Source organism: Colossoma macropomum, unplaced genomic scaffold, assembly GCF_904425465.1.
Source record: "Colossoma macropomum unplaced genomic scaffold, Colossoma_macropomum, whole genome shotgun sequence".
In the NCBI taxonomy this organism is placed as follows: Eukaryota; Metazoa; Chordata; class Actinopteri; order Characiformes; family Serrasalmidae; genus Colossoma; species Colossoma macropomum.
Genome location: NW_023494798.1, coordinates 36,553,647 through 36,572,124, shown reverse-complemented (window position 1 = coordinate 36,572,124; position 18,478 = coordinate 36,553,647). Strand labels below are relative to the sequence as shown.

The 18,478-nt window shown below is 43.3% G+C and overlaps 2 protein-coding genes across 5 annotated transcripts in view; one reads left to right on the top strand and one right to left on the bottom strand.

Moving 5' to 3' along the window:
* Positions 1 to 3,628, top strand: part of rasa2 (RAS p21 protein activator 2) — a 79,417-nt gene extending 75,789 nt beyond the window's left edge. The window contains exons 23-24 of the mRNA XM_036585111.1: positions 255 to 435; positions 1,343 to 3,628. Of these exons, the coding sequence (XP_036441004.1) occupies positions 255 to 435; positions 1,343 to 1,373 (212 nt within the window). The 3' untranslated portion in view covers positions 1,374 to 3,628. The remainder of the gene's footprint in view (positions 1 to 254; positions 436 to 1,342) is intronic.
* Positions 3,629 to 13,744: 10,116 nt separating this feature from the next.
* The window catches only part of LOC118818215 (transmembrane protein 255B), a 51,277-nt gene continuing 46,543 nt past the window's right edge, over positions 13,745 to 18,478 (bottom strand). The window contains exons 8-9 of one of the 4 annotated variants that reach the window (XM_036585413.1): positions 16,988 to 17,098; positions 13,745 to 15,480 (exon numbers count right to left, since the gene is read on the bottom strand). In XM_036585413.1, coding sequence (XP_036441306.1) covers positions 15,349 to 15,480; positions 16,988 to 17,098 — 243 coding nt within the window. In that variant the 3' untranslated portion in view covers positions 13,745 to 15,348. Of the gene's footprint in view, positions 15,484 to 16,987; positions 17,099 to 18,478 lie in introns of all 4 variants that reach the window. The other 3 variants (XM_036585412.1, XM_036585415.1, XM_036585414.1) reach the window with 3 other exon arrangements.

Here is an 18,478-nt window from a genome sequence, read left to right as displayed (position 1 = left end):
TTAAAGAGATTCAGCAGAAAAAAAATTATGTTTTCTGTCAGAAGTTTGCTTATTTTGTTTTATCACTGGAGCTATGAGGCTAATGTAGCTAACAGGTGATGGAAGGTTATTAGCATGGCACTAACATGCTGTAACTGCAGACCTAGCAGCGTTAGATTGTGCTGTAGTTCAGTCAGAAAACGCACAGAGATCACTTTAATCAGATCACTGTCAATCAAACACTGTCGTGCACCTGTGTATGTGTGTGAGTGCAGATGCGTGTGCGAGCATGTCGGTGTATCTGGGTCAGCAGAAGGAGCAGGAGGAGTACTCCGCCTTCATCATACAGGACCCGAAAGAGACCTTCCGCACGATTAAGGAGATCAGGGAGGTTCTGGAGGAGCTGAAGGCTCAACACGCCGACACGGAGGCGCTGACGGACCAGCCGGGAACCATGTGAGACACACAAACACACACACATTTGTCTTCCTTAACTTGTGAGGACTTCCATTGACTTTCCATTGACCCTTGATGTTTATATTACAGAGTAACACTACACCTTCAACTCCACCCTCAACCTCAGAACCCAAAAGACTCTTTCTGCTCTTTTACGTTTTTCTTTAAAAGGTTGAATTTGTAGTGAAAACAGCTCACATTCAAATGAGGACCAGCAAAATGTCCTTACATTTGGTCTTCACAGGGATAGTAAGACAAGTACACACACACACAGTGTACACACATTACTACATGTTTATTTAATCACTGTTCGCTCCGCAGGACAGTGATGTTACCAACTGTTATCAGATGTTAGGAATTTTGTGAGATATTTAAAATCATATTAATTCACTGTAACGAGAGGATAAACTGTTTAACGTGCAGAGTGTAAACATTCAGTCCAGACCACGTCAGTGTCTGTGAGTAGAGGAGCAGATATTTTATTATGATTATGAAAAGTTAGCACTTACAGTCTTGTTTAGCAGATGGTTGTTGACATTCGCATCGCCTGTTGTTCCATAATGTAGAATATAAAATTCCTAAAAATGTATTTAATTACATATTTCTAAAGGTCTATAAAGAAAATTTAAATATAAAATGAAAATGTAATAATTGAAAGATAAATAAAAACCTTGTATACTCATATATATATATGAAAATATGTTTGTGCTATTTTGTGCATCTATTATGTAACTATATAATTACATTTAAATAATTATGTAATATAAATCACATTTATAGCAAACCAGAAATATTCTGGCTTTAAAGAAAAGACTCACACATTCAAACTGACCTTCACTAAACTTTCACTAAGCAGTGTAAAATGATCTGATGAGTTGTTTGTTGTTCCTCTGTTTGTCTGCGTCAGTGAGAATCCCATCGTGGGGAAAACGTCATAACGGCTTCGGCCAGAGGAGCTGCTCTGACTCCGCCCACCAGTGGGGGGGGCTGCGTTTCCTGCCACAGTAAAGCGGCCCGAGGAGGAGGACATCCAGAAACCGCTCGGAGAATGTTCCTGCGCGTCCCGGAGGAGAGAGTGAGCGCAGGTGCGGCCGCGTCGGTCCAGTCTGAAGAACCGGAGGCCGTTCGAGAGTCTGTAAACGAGACTCTCTCGCCAAACACTCCAATTAGTCTTAACGAGCAAGGGGCGCGTTTCAGCGCCTTCACCCAATCACACCAAACAAAACACACGCCCCAGTCAGCTCCTTCACCCCCGCACGCTGTGACCAATCAGACGCTCCGTCTGAGAGAAAAATGGCTGCTAAGAAACGAAACTCCAGTCTGTTATTAGTTTGTTGAGACTGTGTTACAGGAGAGATGATGATGATGATGATGATGATGATGTACGTTTAAAGGGAATCGCGCTTCGTCTCTGCTGCGTTTTCTCCTCCAGCTCGTTTCTTTTCCCGCCTCCGCTCGTCTGCGCAGCTCCGGACGGAGGGTTTAATCTGCCTTATTGAATCTAATCAGTGGATGTTCTTACAGTCCGACACCGTCTGTGGATTAGGGACTAACACAGAAGCACTTTAGATATTTGGAATTACTCCAGATGAGATTATTTTAGATACGTGGTATCATTTTTTTCTTTTTTCCGCTTTATTGATCAGTTAAATGATCATCTCTCACGTTCCTGTAGATAACGATTCATACTCTGTAGATTTTTAATAGCTATTTTTCTTATGCCAAAGAAGTTTTGTAGGGATTTTTGGTGGAACTGAAAAGGGTCTAAGTGTAGTTTGTTGTTTTTTTAATACAGACTTCATATTTCTTCGTGTATGTTCGGGCAAACATGAAAACATTTTTATCACTCATGAAGACACAATCAGGCCGGTTTCGTGATTTTTTTTTTGCACAAGTGTGAAAAGTTGAGGCTTTTTTTTTCTGTCTTAATCACACTTTAACACTGTCGATCAATCATAATCACTCTTATCATGCCCTGTAATGATGGTGACGTCATGATAAACATTCCGGAGCACACATACAATCATCTGCTCTTCTTTTGCACAATCAGCTTCAGCCCGTTTCTGATATTTTGGCCTCATTTATTATGATTGTTTGTACAGGCCAGTCAGTCCGTGATCATCCTCGGTCTGTCCGAAAGTGTCCAGACTGCAGCGTTTATTCCTCCATTTAACGGAGAGTTTGTCTCCCTCTGCTGCAGGAACAGCCTCGACTCTTCTGGGAGGCTCTACACTAGATGTTGAACGTTGCTGTGAGGATTTGATTGAGCACTAGTGAGGTCAGGTACCGATGTTGGATGGTCAGTTCTGGGTCACTGGTATTGGATGGAGCTCCATCACTCCAGAGAACACAGTTCCACTGCTCCACAGCCCAATGCTGGGGGGCTTTATACCCCTCTAGCCCACGCTGGGCACTGGGCAAGGAGACCTTAGGATCATGTGCTGCTGTCTGGACACTTTTGGACAGATCGGTTGCTGAAATCATTTTTTAGGTCCTCTAATGACCCCTTTGTTTTTAATGTATGTTATAAATGGAAGTTGTTTTTATTATTGAATGAACACAATGTGATTTATGATTTTGCTAAATGGTAAATTTAATGGTACATTTCTCTCTGTGGTACTTTCTGAATGACCCTCGCAGCGTCCAGTCAAGGCATTTTAGCGGTACGGCTAGCTGTGTTTGTTCCAGTGGACGCTGCCTTTCCCTGAATGATAATCCCAGTAAATGAAGGATTCGCTTCAAACTCCCTCATTCGCTCATTTCACAGCACATACGGTTTAATCCCTTTTTAAAATGCATGTTGAACCATGCAGTGGCCTTTTAGGACCCCCAGCGCTGAAGCCGGGGGTCCACTGTTTAAATTTAGCACTTACTGTTTAAATCGAACGCTGCGTAAACGAACCCGACTGGATAAAGTGGATGATTCGCGGGTTTAAAGGACCACAGAGACGACCTGAATGAAGACACATTCCACTATATGATCTTTCTGCAGTAGATCCTGTCGTTTCGTGTGCAGACGCCGTCTGTTTTTAGCAGAAATCACAGGTAAACTCGTCCTAATCCACGTGTTGCTAACTGTCTTTTTCTGTTTGTTGTTATTTAAACATTTTTATATAAGTTTCTTAACAAAAACTCATGTTTCCTATTGCTTGTTCTTCAGAAATAATTTACAATAAAATCTTTTTTGTCAACATTTGATAGTTGTGTGGTTTTTGTCCGCTAAGCTAAGCTAAGCTAAGTTAACCAGCTAATCGGTTATCTGCTGTGCTGGTTCAGCTCCTGTTCACCTGCTGCTTATTTGAGGTGCCAGAATGTAACAGCTGCACCATTTAAGGTGGAACAGAAAGTTCAAATAAGAAGCCGGTGTTAGTGCTAATTTCACACAACTAGCGTTAGCATTAGCCTTATGAATGGGGGTGATTCACAGCAGCCACTGAACTTAAATCATGATTACAGCTGTGTACATTATGTACAGTGGGTCTGTGTGTGGTGCCTCTGTTTTCAGCTGCTTTTCAGGCCTTGTTCCAAATAAAAGCATTTTCAGTAGAAATGATGGCCTCTTTCGACTCTTCTGCACAACAGAGACCCACAACGGAGTCACGGCTCAGGTCTGCAGTCGGGGTCATAGAAATCCATGACGAAGCCAAACTCCACAGGTCAGTAGAGCGAGACGTGCCTTTTGGATCATATTCAGGGAACCTGAAATACGGACCCCGAAATCACCAGACTCCTCACCTGCTGTCCTCTCTGAGGTGACAGTGTTGTTAGTGTCATAATCGCTGATCAGTGACTGGTTGAAATCAAGATTAAAGCCTCATTACCGAGCAGTAAAGTCGACCAGTCTGTCAGCACCCAGTCCGCAACCAGCTGGGCATCCGAAACACTCGGACCACTCGGATCTTCAGAAGTATTTTAACTGAACGCTCGCCACTCAGCTGACCGGCACCAGAACGATTTGGACCAATGTTTGTCTCAGGTCCTACTAACGTGCTGCCCTGCTGTGTTGACCGGGTTCACTCCGGCTCTCCTTATGTTCGGATCAGGACTCTAATGGAGCTGGTCTTCAGGAATCTGCCGGGGTTGGAGCAGCAGGAGGTCGAGCAGTTTAAGATTTCCTAACTGGGTATCAGATGCTGGAAGATCAGATAAAATTCCTACATTAAGATCAGATTTGCTTCTGTAATATGAGTTAGTGAAAAATCTAATCTTGACCTGTCAGATCTGAACTCAGGACTAAAGAGAGGACGTTTCTGTAATACGGCTCCAAAACACAAAGGTTCTCCTCTGCATTACAGTTTTACCACCTCCCTCCTAATTTCACAAACCCATTTCTCCTCTGCTCGTCAGCTGAGAAGCCACAGAAACACAGTAAGTCAAGTCAAAGTTTATTTATACAGCGCTTTTTACAACAGGTGTCGTCACAAAGCAGCTTTACAGAAAAATCCAGTCCAGGCCCCCCTGAGTGTCGCCAGTGGAGACAGTGACAAGGAAAAACTACCTAAGAGCAAAAGGAAGAAACACTGAGAGGAACCAAGACTCAGAAGGGGAACCCATCCTCCTCTGGACCACACTGGAGAGTAAACAGCGTTAGAATAAAATACAAAACGGGGAAAAATGGAAACACTGAAAAGGTAAAGTTGTGTTTGAGCTCAAATGCCTGTGTAAGCTGTACAAGCGCTACTCGGCCATCGCTGATGACGGTGTTGTTTAACCCGGAAATGACAACTTCCAGCAGGAAAACCTTAGAAATGTGCGAACGGCCTTCAGAGGAGTGGCCTGGTCTCCTCATCTGCCCTGTCTAGTGTCCTAAACACAGACAGAGGAGACTCAGTTCAAATCTTCCAAACGAGCGCTGTGTGACCTGTTTGAAGGTTAAGCTCTGTTGGAGATCAGAATGGATCTAGATGGTAAAACCAAAACGTTTCTCTGGATTGATGTTTATCAGCGTCTCCTTCATGTTCCACTGACTTTCATTCTGCACTGAAACAGAGGAACTCACAGATCGAGTGACCGCTCAGAGATCAGAGAGCTGACAGGCGTTTCGGAGCTGATCAGACTGAATAATCAGGTTCTAGACATGATCTGATCTGGATAGCAGATCAAACGTAATGTAATCAAATGATAATTGGATTAAACCAACATTTTATTCAAAGTATTTGAGTTGAATAAAACTAAAGTACATTTTTAAGTGACCATTTTTTAAGGTAGGTTCTACACAGCTGTGAAAAGGGTTCTGCTATCGTTATGTCAAGCTTGTATACAATAGCAGAACCTTTTTGCTGTGGTATAGAACCATGTACAGTACATTCTCCATCAGTCTGAAGAACCATTTCACCATGCAAAGAACCTTTTAAACATGCAAATTATATAGAACTCATGATTTTAAACAGAACCATTCCCTTCACTATTCCCTTCAAGAACCCTTGAAGAACGATCTCTTTTAAGAGTGCACTTAACAACTGTTGTCTGGTAGTGTTCCTCAGTTTGTTCTGCTGTGTTCACCCACGTTCTGTTTTAATCCACCCCACAGTTCTTCCTCGTGTGACCTGTCAGTAGAACGTTTACGCCGAATGCTGTGTAGCGGCTGACCGCAAGACTCGTCTGGAGGACAGGAGAACAGCAGCTTTGGGAATGTAGACATTTTAATCATTTTTGATGGAGAACGTGCTGTATATGGTTCTATATAGCACCAAAAATACTATTGTTACAAGCTTGACATCATAGCGATAGAAGAACTCTTTTGGCGCTCTATAGAACCCGTTTCAAAAAAGATTTTAGAGTGGCTCTCAAAATGACCATCTGCTCTCGCTCTGAGTCTGTACACTCACACACTAAAGAGTACAATAAAATCATCAGAACCGCCACAACAAAGAGGGTCTAGATACAATTAAAGAGTTTTATTTCACTGGGGAGGATCATGTTTCTGTGTTTCATAATAATATTCACAAAGTCATATTTTTATACTGGATGTTTCTGTTTCTGCAAAACAAGACTGAACAGTCACTTTTAATCAAACTCAAATCATAATAAAATATAAATGTCCTCCTCTGCTCAGACGCTGACGTGATCCTGCTGACTGGAGGCAGAACAGATTTCTTCTGCTATGAAGATGAAAAATGCTCTTTATTTCTGATGTTGTGTAATCAGTGCAGAGACAGATCATAAAGTCCATTAGATTTTTTTAAATAATCTAAAATATGTGGAGTTAAAAAGGCTCCAACCAGCTTTAACCCTCTCTAGATTTCATGCTAACTGTCTAAAGTGGATTATGATACGTGTGAATATTGAAATTAACTCAGTGACCGAATATGGAGGCCATCAGCGCCAATTCATTCTGTTTCAGATCAATATGAAGTGCAGTGAATTCATTATTTACAGATGAGGCTCTGAGGTCATAGATGGGGCTCTGAGCTTGTAGACGGGGCTCTGAGGTCATAGATGGGGCTCTGAGGTCGTAGACGGGGCTCTGAGGTCATAGACGGGGCTCTGAGGTCGTAGACGGGGCTCTGAGGTCATAGACGGGGCTCTGAGGTCATAGACGGGGCTCTGAGGTCATAGTCGGGGCTCTGAGGTCATAGATGGGGCTCTGAGCTCGTAGACGGGGCTCTGAGGTCATAGATAGGGCTCTGAGGTCATAGACGGGGCTCTGAGGTCATAGACGGGGCTCTGAGGTCGTAGATGGGGCTCTGAGCTCGTAGACGGGGCTCTGAGGTCATAGTCGGGGCTCTGAGGTCATAGATGGGGCTCTGAGCTCGTAGACGGGGCTCTGAGGTCATAGATAGGGCTCTGAGGTCATAGACGGGGCTCTGAGGTCATAGACGGGGCTCTGAGGTTGTAGATGGGGCTCTGAGCTCGTAGACGGGGCTCTGAGGTCGTAGACGGGGCTCTGAGGTCATAGATGTGGCTCTGAGCTCGTAGACAGGGTTGATCCCTCTAATAAATCAGGCGATAGTTTCATCTCTCTCTCTCCCTCTCTCTCTCCCTCTCTCCCTCTCTCTCTCTCTCTCCCTCTCTCCCTCTCTCTCTCTCTCATTAAACACACATTATGAAAGTCTGTCTGTATCAAACACAGCTAACAGTGCAGTTAATCAGTGATCATACAGCCGAATGCTGATGTCTGAACGATGGTTAACAGTGAAACGACTCCTGCTGGTTTTAGTGTGTTATGATAAAGTAACACAATCTGACTTAAATTTCTCATTTAATGTCTAATTAGAAAGCGAAACCATCAGGTTTTAATCCTAATGGTTCTAGTGGTCTTTCTTCAGCAGGATGTGTCTTCATAAAAAACAACTTTTCCTAAAATCTTGTGTTTTTATGTTCTTAGTTCCACACCCATTACTAACGTATATAAAATCAAGCTAAAGCATGGCTCTGTCATAGGATGCTGCCTCTGCCACAAGTCAGTTTGTGAGATTTCTGTCCTGCTAGATCTGCCCCAGACAACTGTAAGTGCTATTACTGTGAAATTGAAGCGTCTAGGAGCAGCAACAGCTCAGCCATGAAGCAGCAGACCACCCAAACTCACAGAGTGGGCCACCAAGTGCTGAAGAGCACAGAGTCTATCCTCTGTTTAATCATTAATTTCCAAACTGCATCTGGAAGCAACATCAGCACAAGAACTGCATGTTAGGAGTTTCATGAAATGGGTTTCCATGTCTGAGCAGCTGCACTTAGCCTAAGATCAAAATGCACAAAGCCAAGCGTCGGATGGAGCAGAGTAAAGCGGCCCCACTGGACTCTGGAGCCGTGGAAACGTGTTCTGTGGAGTGACCAATCAGCTTCTCTATCTGTCAGTCTGATGGACGAGTCAGGGTTTGGCGAGTGCCAGGAGAACGTTACCTGCCTGACTGCACTGTGCCAGCTGTAGAGTTTGGTGGAGGAGGGATGATGATATGGGGCTGTTTTTCAGGGGTTGATCTAGAACCCTTAGTTCCAGTGAAGGGAAATCTTAAAGCTTCAGCACCAAGACATTTTGGACAGTTGTACACTTCCAACTTTGTGGAACAGTTTGGGGAAGAACCTTTCCTGTTCCAGCATGACTGAGCCCCAGTGACCAAAGCAGCTCCATAAAGGCCTGACTGGGTGAGTTTGGTGTGGAAGAACCTGACTGGCCCTCACAGAGCCCTGACCTCAACCCCATCACACACCTTTGGGATGAACTAGAATGGAGACTGTGATCCAGGCCCTCTCGTCGGCGTTTCTCACTGCCCACCTGCTCGGATATGTCCTCATTAAAGCATCAAGATCCACAGCTCAGCCCAGTGGACTGCAGGAATGCGTTTCGGTCTCCTCCCATAATTTTAAAGGCTTTTTCATTTAATGAGAGCATTAAATCAACAGATCTTTCAGAAATTCAGCATTGATCATTGACATTTCTTGTAAACAAAAACATAAAAAACAAGAAGAAAGAAGAAGTGAACACTTCCTGTAATAGAAAACAGATGTTTTCCCAATAATTTCTATTTACTGAGATTCAGAAATGCTATAATAAACGATTCCCTGCAGGTCTCAGATTTAGAGCTCTGCTTCACAACTCAGGGCTGATCGGTCCGATAAAATACTGGGTTTTGGGCAGTATTTTTATGCGTAACATCGAGCTGGAGCTGGGTTTGTTTTTCAGTGAGTGTTTATTCTGTCAAAGTTTCCTCTCATTTTCTCTTGCCTCAGTTCTCTATCTCTGTCTGGTACCGTTCAAGTCTACAGCTGCATTTTTGTAGCGCTTGAGTTTGAGGAGTGACATTGAGCATTGGGTGAATTTGAGGAGTGAGTTTGAGGAGTGACATTGAGCATTGGGTGAATTTGAGGAGTGAGTTTGAGGAGTGAGTGTGTTTAAGGAGGGGGTTAGTTTGAGCAGGGAGTGATTCTGAGGAGTGAGTGTGAGCAGTGTGTGTTTGTGCAAGCTTGACATTGTAACGATAGCTGGTTATCTCAGCTGGTCAGAGCGTGGTGCTAATAATGCCAAGGTCACCGGTTCGAACCCCCGAGCTGACAGTATGTGACTGAAGTGCCCTTGAGCACCTAACCCCACACTGCTCCCTGGGTGCTGTGGATAGGGCTGCTTACTGCCCCCTAGTGTGTGTGTTCACTAGTGTGTATGTATGCGGGTGTTTCACTGCACGGCTGGTTTAAATACGGAGGTCTAATTCCTCTGTGTGCAAAACACCGTTGGCTAATGGTTCCTAATTCTATATCAAGAGGCTTTTTGGTGCTATATAAAGAGCCGTACTGTGACGTGAAAACATCGTGAGCAAATGCTTTCGAATTTTATTTTGAACATGCAGAAAGAAACGTCCAGCCGAGGGGCGACACGTCTGGTCGAATTGGTGTGAATCGGTGTGCGACCGGCTTTGAAGTACGTTTTCTCTGGTTTGATGGGCGTCAGAGGTGTTCGCCAATCAGCCATATTAACACAGGGAGATACTTCCAACACACTGCCCTCAAACCCAAAGAGCCTGTGACCACACCACAGTATTTAAGGTGGAATGGGACATAAGAATAAGACGCCATCTTCAGCTTCATCTGATCCACCGTAGGAGACTCAGTTACAATCAGCAAACCAGGCCTGAACCACTTGAGGTGGGGGTCCCTGGATTAACCCTACAGACAGATACTTGTGTCTCCCTTTACCTTCCTCGAGCTGGTGTCATCATGTGATTGGGGGAGTCCTAACTAGTGGGTGGAATTGGTTACGACTAAATTGGGGGAAAATTGAAAAAAATGACCAAAAAGAGAGTAAACAGGTTGATGGACTGAGGCTTAAACTGTGACTAAACTGGTTTATTTATTACAGTCAGTCTGAAGTTCTGTTACTGCCGACACGCAGAGCTTAGGAGTTTTTGTTCCTCAGTTTCAGTAAAAAGGTCAGAGAGCTTCTAAAGAAAAAACAGTCCAGCTTTCATTCATCAGCTCTTCACTCCAACAGTCACGTCTCTGGATTATTCCAGTTCAGGAAACACAGAACATTCACACATTTATGAGCTGAATAAAAAAGCATACAGTGCAAAACAATCAATAAATCCTGAGCATTTCCATCTTCCTTCTACTAAAATACATGAAAGTGTAATGAGAGTGAGGAAATAAACAAATGCAGCTTTTGTGTTTGTAAATGAATAAACAGACATCAGACTCAGGAGATTTTTGACTAAATAAATAAACAGTAAACACAGATGTTCAGTGCAGGAGACGTGAAGACTCAGTGATGAAGTGCAGAGTGGAGTTTCTGAGGGTTCTGCACACATTTACACTCACGATCCAGCTGCACTGCTGAACATACATTTACAGCACTTTACATTCTGAACATTCTGCTGAACTGACTCAGAGTCAGAGCTCAAACATTTTAACTGATGACTTTAGACTAAAATCTTTTTACTCTGACTCTAAACCTTAATTATGATTATTAAAATGAATGATTAAACATTCCATTCTGACTCTACCAAAACAATCATAACTACCCAAACTGTACCAGATGTTTCAGTAGTGTCTGTTTCAGTAGTGACTGTTTCAGTAGTGTCTGTTTCAGTAGTGACTGTCTCAGTGGTGTCTGTTTCAGTGGTGTCTGTTTCAGTAGTGACTGTTTCAGTAGTGTCTGTTTTAGTAGTGACTGTTTCAGTAGCGACTGTTTCAGTAGTGACTGTTTCAGTAGTGTCTGTTTCAGTAGTGACTGTTTCAGTAGTAGTGTCTGTTTCAGTAGTGTCTGTTTCGATAGTGACTATTTCGGTAGTGTCTGTTTTGGTAGTGTCTGTTTCAGTAGTGTCTGTTTCAGTAGTGTCTGTTTCAGTAGTGACTGTTTCAGTAGTAGTGACTGTTTCAGTAGTGTCTGTTTCAGTAGTGTCTGTTTCAGTGGTGTTTGTTTCAGTAGTGACTGTTTCAGTAGTAGTGACTGTTTCAGTAGTGTCTGTTTCAGTAGTGTCTGTTTCAGTAGTGACTGTCTCAGTAGTAGTGACTGTTTCAGTAGTGACTGTTTCAGTAGTATTGTCTGTTTCAGTAGTATTGTCTGTTTCAGTAGTGTCTGTTTCAGTAGTGACTGTTTCAGTAGTGACTGTTTCAGTAGTAGTGACTGTTTCAGTAGTGTCTGTTTCAGTAGTGACTGTTTCAGTAGTGTCTGTTTCAGTAGTAGTGACTGTTTCAGTAGTAGTGACTGTTTCAGTAGTGTCTGTTTCAGTAGTAGTGACTGTTTCAGTAGTAGTGACTGTTTCAGTAGTGTCTGTTTCAGTAGTACTGTTTTAGTAGTGACTGATAAAACTGTTGCAGTAGTGAGATGAACATAGTTTTTTAGTTAAAAATTCAAATCTAAAATTTAAATCTTTCAACTTCACTTTAAAATAAAACAAAATGATCTTTTTAAAATAACATTGAAAAAATACAATAAAAAAATTAAGTATTATTTCTAGATGTGTAATTTTAGGGGTTTAGCGTTTGGGACAGACTCCTCCCAGTAGAAAGAGCCATATAAATGGCAACATTGTATACATTTAGTTTATTACTGTCTCTATTAATGTCTTGGTCTAAACAGATATAAACAGAAGCAGTGTAAATATCTAAGATCTGAAAACGTCACTGATTATTAATGTTGTTTTTACTGTGAGAGTGCAGTGTGAACTAATTCAGTGGAGCAGTCTATACAGTAGTAAACCTCCTGAGTCAGCAGAGCTTCATTTATTTCATTATCTCATTTACAAATTACACATATTAATGTGATGATCTGTGTATATATATAAAATAAAACGAAGCAGCATCATAGATGAATTAGTGGTTGTGACAGTTTAGAGATTTGTAATGAGTGCCTTACAGATAAAAACAGCTTAATTACTTCATTAATTCCACTTTACAGACTCTTTATCTGCTGTATCTCAGTGAGGGTCCTGACTGTAACGGTGGGTCAGTGTTCTCTGAATTCTCTGATTCAGGCTGGACGCTCCGGCTCCTTTATCCTCCGGATCAGATTAGACTGTAACCGGAGCTGGGACAAACAGGAATCTGACATTTCACTGTAAACACTGTCTCCGTCTCACAGAGCAGGGCTGTCAAACTCCACCATATTAATAATCCTGTGGGCCAGAAAGCTCCTGTGTTTTTATTGGATTTTTAATTAGCATTTTATTGTGACCCAGTGTAGGCGTTTGTAATGTGTGTCCACAGGCCTTGCGTTTAACACATGGGGACTAAAATGTCCAGCCACAGTTCACAGACTTAAAGCAACAGTTTAATGAAAAATCAGTCCTTGATTTTGTGGTTTCTGACACTGAATGACTCACTGTTGTCTATAAACATACATTAGCATCGCTAACAGCGGCAGCTTTCAGAGATACGGCGCTTTCAGGAATTTTCCAGTAATTTCATAAACTTTTAAATTTGACTGACGAGTGATGCACTTTGAAAGTGGAGGTTGTGCCTGTTACCCTGTCGAATGCAGATTTTTAAAAAATATTTTCAAATCTTTTTAAGTTCAGAGTTATAATGTTGTCTAGCAATAGAACCCAAACAGTAGCATTAGAAAATGCGTCTCCATGGCCGAAATCTGCTCACAAGCCTAAGATCACTATGCTCAATGCCAAGTGTCGGCTGGAGGGGTGTAAAGCGCCGCCACTGGACTCTGGAGCAGTGGAACCGTGTTCTCTGGAGTGATGAATCAGCTTCACTCATGATGAATCTGGGTTTGGTGGAGGTCAGGAGAACGTTACCTACCGGAATGCAGAACCAACTGTACAGTTTGGTGGAGGAGGGATGATGGGCTGGGCTGTTTTTCAGGGTTTGGGCTCTCAGTTCCAGTGAAGGGTGATGTTGATGCTGCAGCACAAAGACATTTTACACAGTTATATGTCAGCAGTTTGGGGAAGAGCCTTTCCTGTTCCAGCATGACTGAGCCCCTGAGCACAAAGCAGCTCCATAAAGACATGGAGTGGCCAGTTTGGTGTGGAGGAACTCCAGTGGCCTGAACAGAGCCCTGACCTCAACCCCACTGAACACCTTTGGAATGAACTAGAACGGAGATTGTGAGCCAGACCCTCTCGTCCAACATCAGTGTCTGACCTCACAAATGCTCTTCTGGATGAATGGACACAAATTCATACAGACTCACTCCAACATCTTGTAGAAGCTTCCCAGAAGAGTGGAAGCTGTTAGAGCTGCAAACCATGTTAATAGCCATAGTTTTGGAACGGGACGTCCAACAAGCTCATATAGGTGTGATGGTGAGGTGTCCACATACTTTTGGCCGTGTTCTGTATCAGTGTGTTATACAGTGTCAGAAACCACATAATCCTGCAGTGAGTTTAAAAAAGAGAGGAGAAACATTTCTGTTGTGATAAGAGTTTAATTGTAAATACACTGTGGTATAAAATGCGTCTTTCTCAGGATGTAGGAAAGTCTTACTCACTCTAAAGTGTAGAAGTCATAAAAATATAAAACAGAAAGAGAAATTATTTACAGGTTATGTACACAGATTTACATTCCATCTGTGAAGGCTTCACTTCTGTTACTGACAGTTTGTTACACTAACGAGCAAATAAACACTTAGAACTGGACAATAGAGCTGCAGATGATGAAGATGATGAAGAAGATCAAAGCAGCTGAAACTTCCTGCAGGTCTCTCAACACCTCTAATCTAAAGCTGGCAGCTCGGTTTTACAGCTCGGTCACTCTTTCCAAATCATACAGACACGTTTAGCCGTGATGGATTGTCATTCTTACTGTTACTGTTTCTCTTTTTGATCCTGCCAGCTGGCTGGAGCAGGTTTGAGCAGTCAGTGCTCGTAAAACACGTTACCATGCAGCCCTGATCGTTTATTTCTCTGCCGTGATGGTGACGGAGATGTTTATACATCTGTTTGGTCATAAACTCAGCGGTCTGCATGCTGGGCGAGCCTCGTTTATCTGCAGAGTTTCTGTAATTGGGCTGAGTCTGAATCTGAGCTGCTTTCAGATTTACAGAAATTTGACCTGGAAACACTCGTGGTCTATTATTCTCACAAGAAACAGCAGCAGGAATCTGTCACTGATGCTAATTTGTAGATAGCGCTGATTGTTAATTGGGGAAAATTGGTGCTAACGGCCAGTTAAATGTTCACATCAGATCTAAAGTCAAAATCAGTGATTTTCCATCAGCCTGAAGACAGAAAACTGCAGTCAGAGGCTCAAAAATACGTCCTGCATCAGGCAGGTCAGTCAGCGCTCACAGATGGAGAGCTGTTCGCTGATTCTGGGATGGTGGAACAACGGCACTGCAATAAACACATCTTAGTATATCTGATTAGTCAGAAGAGATTGTTGAGACGGCTGTCCCTGATTGGCCAGAGGGCTGTCCCTGACTGGTCAGAAGGCTGGGCCTGATTGGTCAGAGGGCTGTCCCTGACTGGTCAGAAGGCTGTCCTTGATGGGTCAGTAGGCTGTTCCTGATTAGTTAGAGGGCTATTCCTGATTAGTCAGAGGGCTGTCCCTGATTGGTCAGAAGGCTGTCCCTGATAAGTCAGAGGGCTGTCCCTGATTGGTCAGAAGCCTGTACCTAATTGGTCAGAGGGCTGTTGCTAATTGGTCAGAAGTTCAGCCCTGATTAGTTAAAGCTGTTTATGATATGTAATCCTGAACTTGGTGCAGCAATAGTTGCCATGGTGATGTATTCTGGTAAAACGTGATCCACCACTGTGAGACAGGAAATTCAGAGTCAGATTGAACTGAGCTTAAAGTTATCTGGATAAACAATAAATCCTGCTGTGTGAGGCAGAACCCAGTCGCTGATGACGCCCCAAACATCTGATATTTGTGATCGGGTGCTGTGAAGGGGTCCAGACTCTCTGATTGGCGCGGGTCGTTTAAATGCAGTCTGTTTGCTCTGTGAGGCGCTGAGGACGTTTTCTGGATCTGGTGCGTCTGTGCAGTGTTAGTGTTTATAAAGCAGCGGTAAACTTTAGTGTTTTAGGGCAGCAGGTTGTAGAGCGGGGCGAACGGGGGTGGGTTTGGTTCCATGTGCTTTTGGTTCTCCGGATGTCCACTCTGAGAATCGGCCGCTGATGCTCCTGAAGCTGCTGGACGCACATAGAGTGAAGCCTTCTGGGAAAACAGAAACACAAACACAAACGTCCACTTTACTCAGACTGTCCATCAGATCTCCACATGCACTGCTCTGTTTATCTTTAACGAGAGGAATGTTTTCATAGTTTGTGCTCGTTTCACATGTTTCCCAGAGCGAGCGAGCTGCCTGGGTGTGAGAGAGAGGGAATGTGGGGTTAAGGAGAGGAATTCTGGGACATTTCGCTCTGGGACCGACCTCAGAGATCAATCTGAGTGGAGACATCACAGACTGAAGAGTGCAGAAACCTTCCTGCTAATAAAAACTGATGTAGCTGCTGATCACTGGTGCGTTCTCACGTTCTGATGTATCAGTTTGAAGATGCATTGATTATGGAATGTTTCAAATAATATTAATATTAAATAGTAATATTCTATAATGTATGCACTCATTTTCTGGAAAAAAAATTTTTGGAGAACTATTTCCAAATGTAAAAATCCAAAATAAATTTTGGTGTTTTTTTATCATTATTATTATCATTATTATTATTAGTATGTGAATTACATCATAAGAATCCTAGTGTCACACATCCATCCAGCCCTAACTCACTGTTTTTTGACAATGACTCTGGAAAGCGAATCAACTAGTAAGGCCTCATTTGCCTTTTTTATCCGCAGGTGTGTGACTCGTGTGACGCTACACAAAGTGAACTATGATGTTTCATAATGTATTGAATTGTTTCCTAATGAATCTATATTTCATTCAGTTCGTACATCTGCACGGCTTTAACTAAGATCAAAATTTGAGCAAGGCTCATTTTGCACAAAAGTGACTCGGGGCGTTGACTGCTGAAGGGCATAAAAATGGCCGATCCTTTGTTACATCACTCACTACAGAGCTCCAAACCTCCTCTGGAAGCAACATCAGCACAAGAACTGTGTGTAAAGAGCTTCATTAAATGAGTTTCCATGGCTGAGCAGCTGCACACAAGATCAAGACCTAAGATCACTATGCACAATGCCAACCGTCGACTGGAGTGGTGTAAAGCGCCACCACTGGACTCTGGATCAGTGACATTTAGACAATTAGTCAGTTCTCTGCTTCCAGCTTTGTGTCCGCAGTTTGAGGAGCCTTTCCTGTTCCAGCATGACTGAGCCCCAGTGCACAAAGCAGCTCCATAAAGACATGGAGTGACCAGTTTGGTGTGGAGGAACTCCAGTGGCCCTCACAGAGCCCTGACCTCAACCCTAATGAACACCTTTGGGATGAACTGGAACGGAGATTGTGAGCCAGACCCTCTCGTCCAACATCAGTGTCTGACCTCACAAATGCTCTTAAGACTGAATGGACAGAAAGTCCCACAGACTCTCTCCAAAGTCTTCCCAGAAAAGTGGAGGCTATTACAACCTCAAAGGGCAGACGGACTCCATATTAATGTCTATGGTTTTAGAATGGGACGTCCAGCAAGCTGATAGAGGTGTGATGGTCAAGTGTCCACATACTTTTGGCCATATAGTGTATAGTGTCTGTGTGTGTGTTACTAACCGGGTAGAGCTGCTGTGTGGTGTGGGCGTGGTGGTCCGTGAGCAGGGGGGCGGTGGGGGAGGAGACAATGCTGCTGTCGTATGAGAGAGGAAGAGAGGAACCCGCACTCTTCTGTAAAACAGAACCAAACAGTGAGACCAGGTTCAGCAGGATGTCTGTAAACAAGTCTAAACCCTCTCGATGCTGGTCTGCTGCTCAACCAGCATGACCATTCTGGGTGACCAGCTAAAGCAGCATAAACCAGCTTAGACCAGCATGGAATCACATGTTCAGATCACAGAGCGAAAACATGACGTATAAACTGACAGGAGAGGAAGACAGAAGCTGTGCAGCTTCTTTTTTTTTCTTTCTCCTGTAAAGTCATCATATATATATATATGTATATGTATAGAAAAGATGTGACCACTGGGGTTATTTTTTGAATTTTATATGTATGTTTATATTGTAGCGTCCCACTACTGGCTCTACTGGTGCTACTGGAAGGCGTGGCCATGCAGAACAGATGTGGTAGGAGGCTTTCAGGAGGCTCCGCGCTCACGGTAGGAGAGACGTTTATTGTAAATAAGCTGTTGCTAGGTAATGAGGTGCATGTGTTTGTGCTGGGCTGTAGTTGCTGCAGTGTTAGTGTCTTAGTGAAGGAGACTCGTACAGCTTTAAGTGACCTTCCTGCCTCCCAGCCATTTCAGCAGCGCTGAGCTGCAGTTCTCTTTTGCTTCCTGTTCAATAAAAGGTCTTTGACCTTTAAAGCGCAATGTTTCCTGTGTCTTATTCTTCGCCGATGCCACAGTGTGTTTCTGAGTTTCTTGTTCACACCTTAAACATCTTAAAGAGGACCTTTATTCTGCTTTTCCGGTTCTTCTCTTCCCTTTAGTGAGTTGTAGCTTTCTGTGCATGTAAATGTTCTGCAAAGTCCCAAAGCTCAGCGTTCCCTCCAGAGGGAGAAACTCTCTCCCACAGAACCCACTTTTCTCAGCTGCCTGAAGTTTCAGTTCTTAAAGCACAGAACTGTTCTCTCCTTAGTGCTCTTGAGTGTGTGTAGATTCTGCTCTTACCTCAGAATAAACCCCACATAAGAGAACACTGGTGAGTCAGAGTCTTCGTAAAAACTGAGTAAGTGGGTTTAAGAAGAAACGACTTCTTAAGAACGGAGAACGAGGCCCAGCGGAGAACGAGGCCCAGCGTTTCTCTATTTAGATAGAGGTGCTGATGAGTACACACTCCTAGATTCTGTCCAGAGTCAAAAGACTCACCAGATGGTCTGTTATTAAGCAGAGTTGATCACTGTAATGATCTTCTTACTGGAGAAAACAGTCCATCCTCTAGAACCTGTACAGAACGCAGCAGCACGGATCCTCACAGCACCAACACAGAGAGCTCATATCCCCCCGTTACACACTGCACTGACCGCCTGGATCTGTTAGAGAGAGTTTAAAGCTCTGCTGCTGGTTTTTAAAGCTCTAAATGACCTTAAAGCTCCTGAATGTCTGTTTA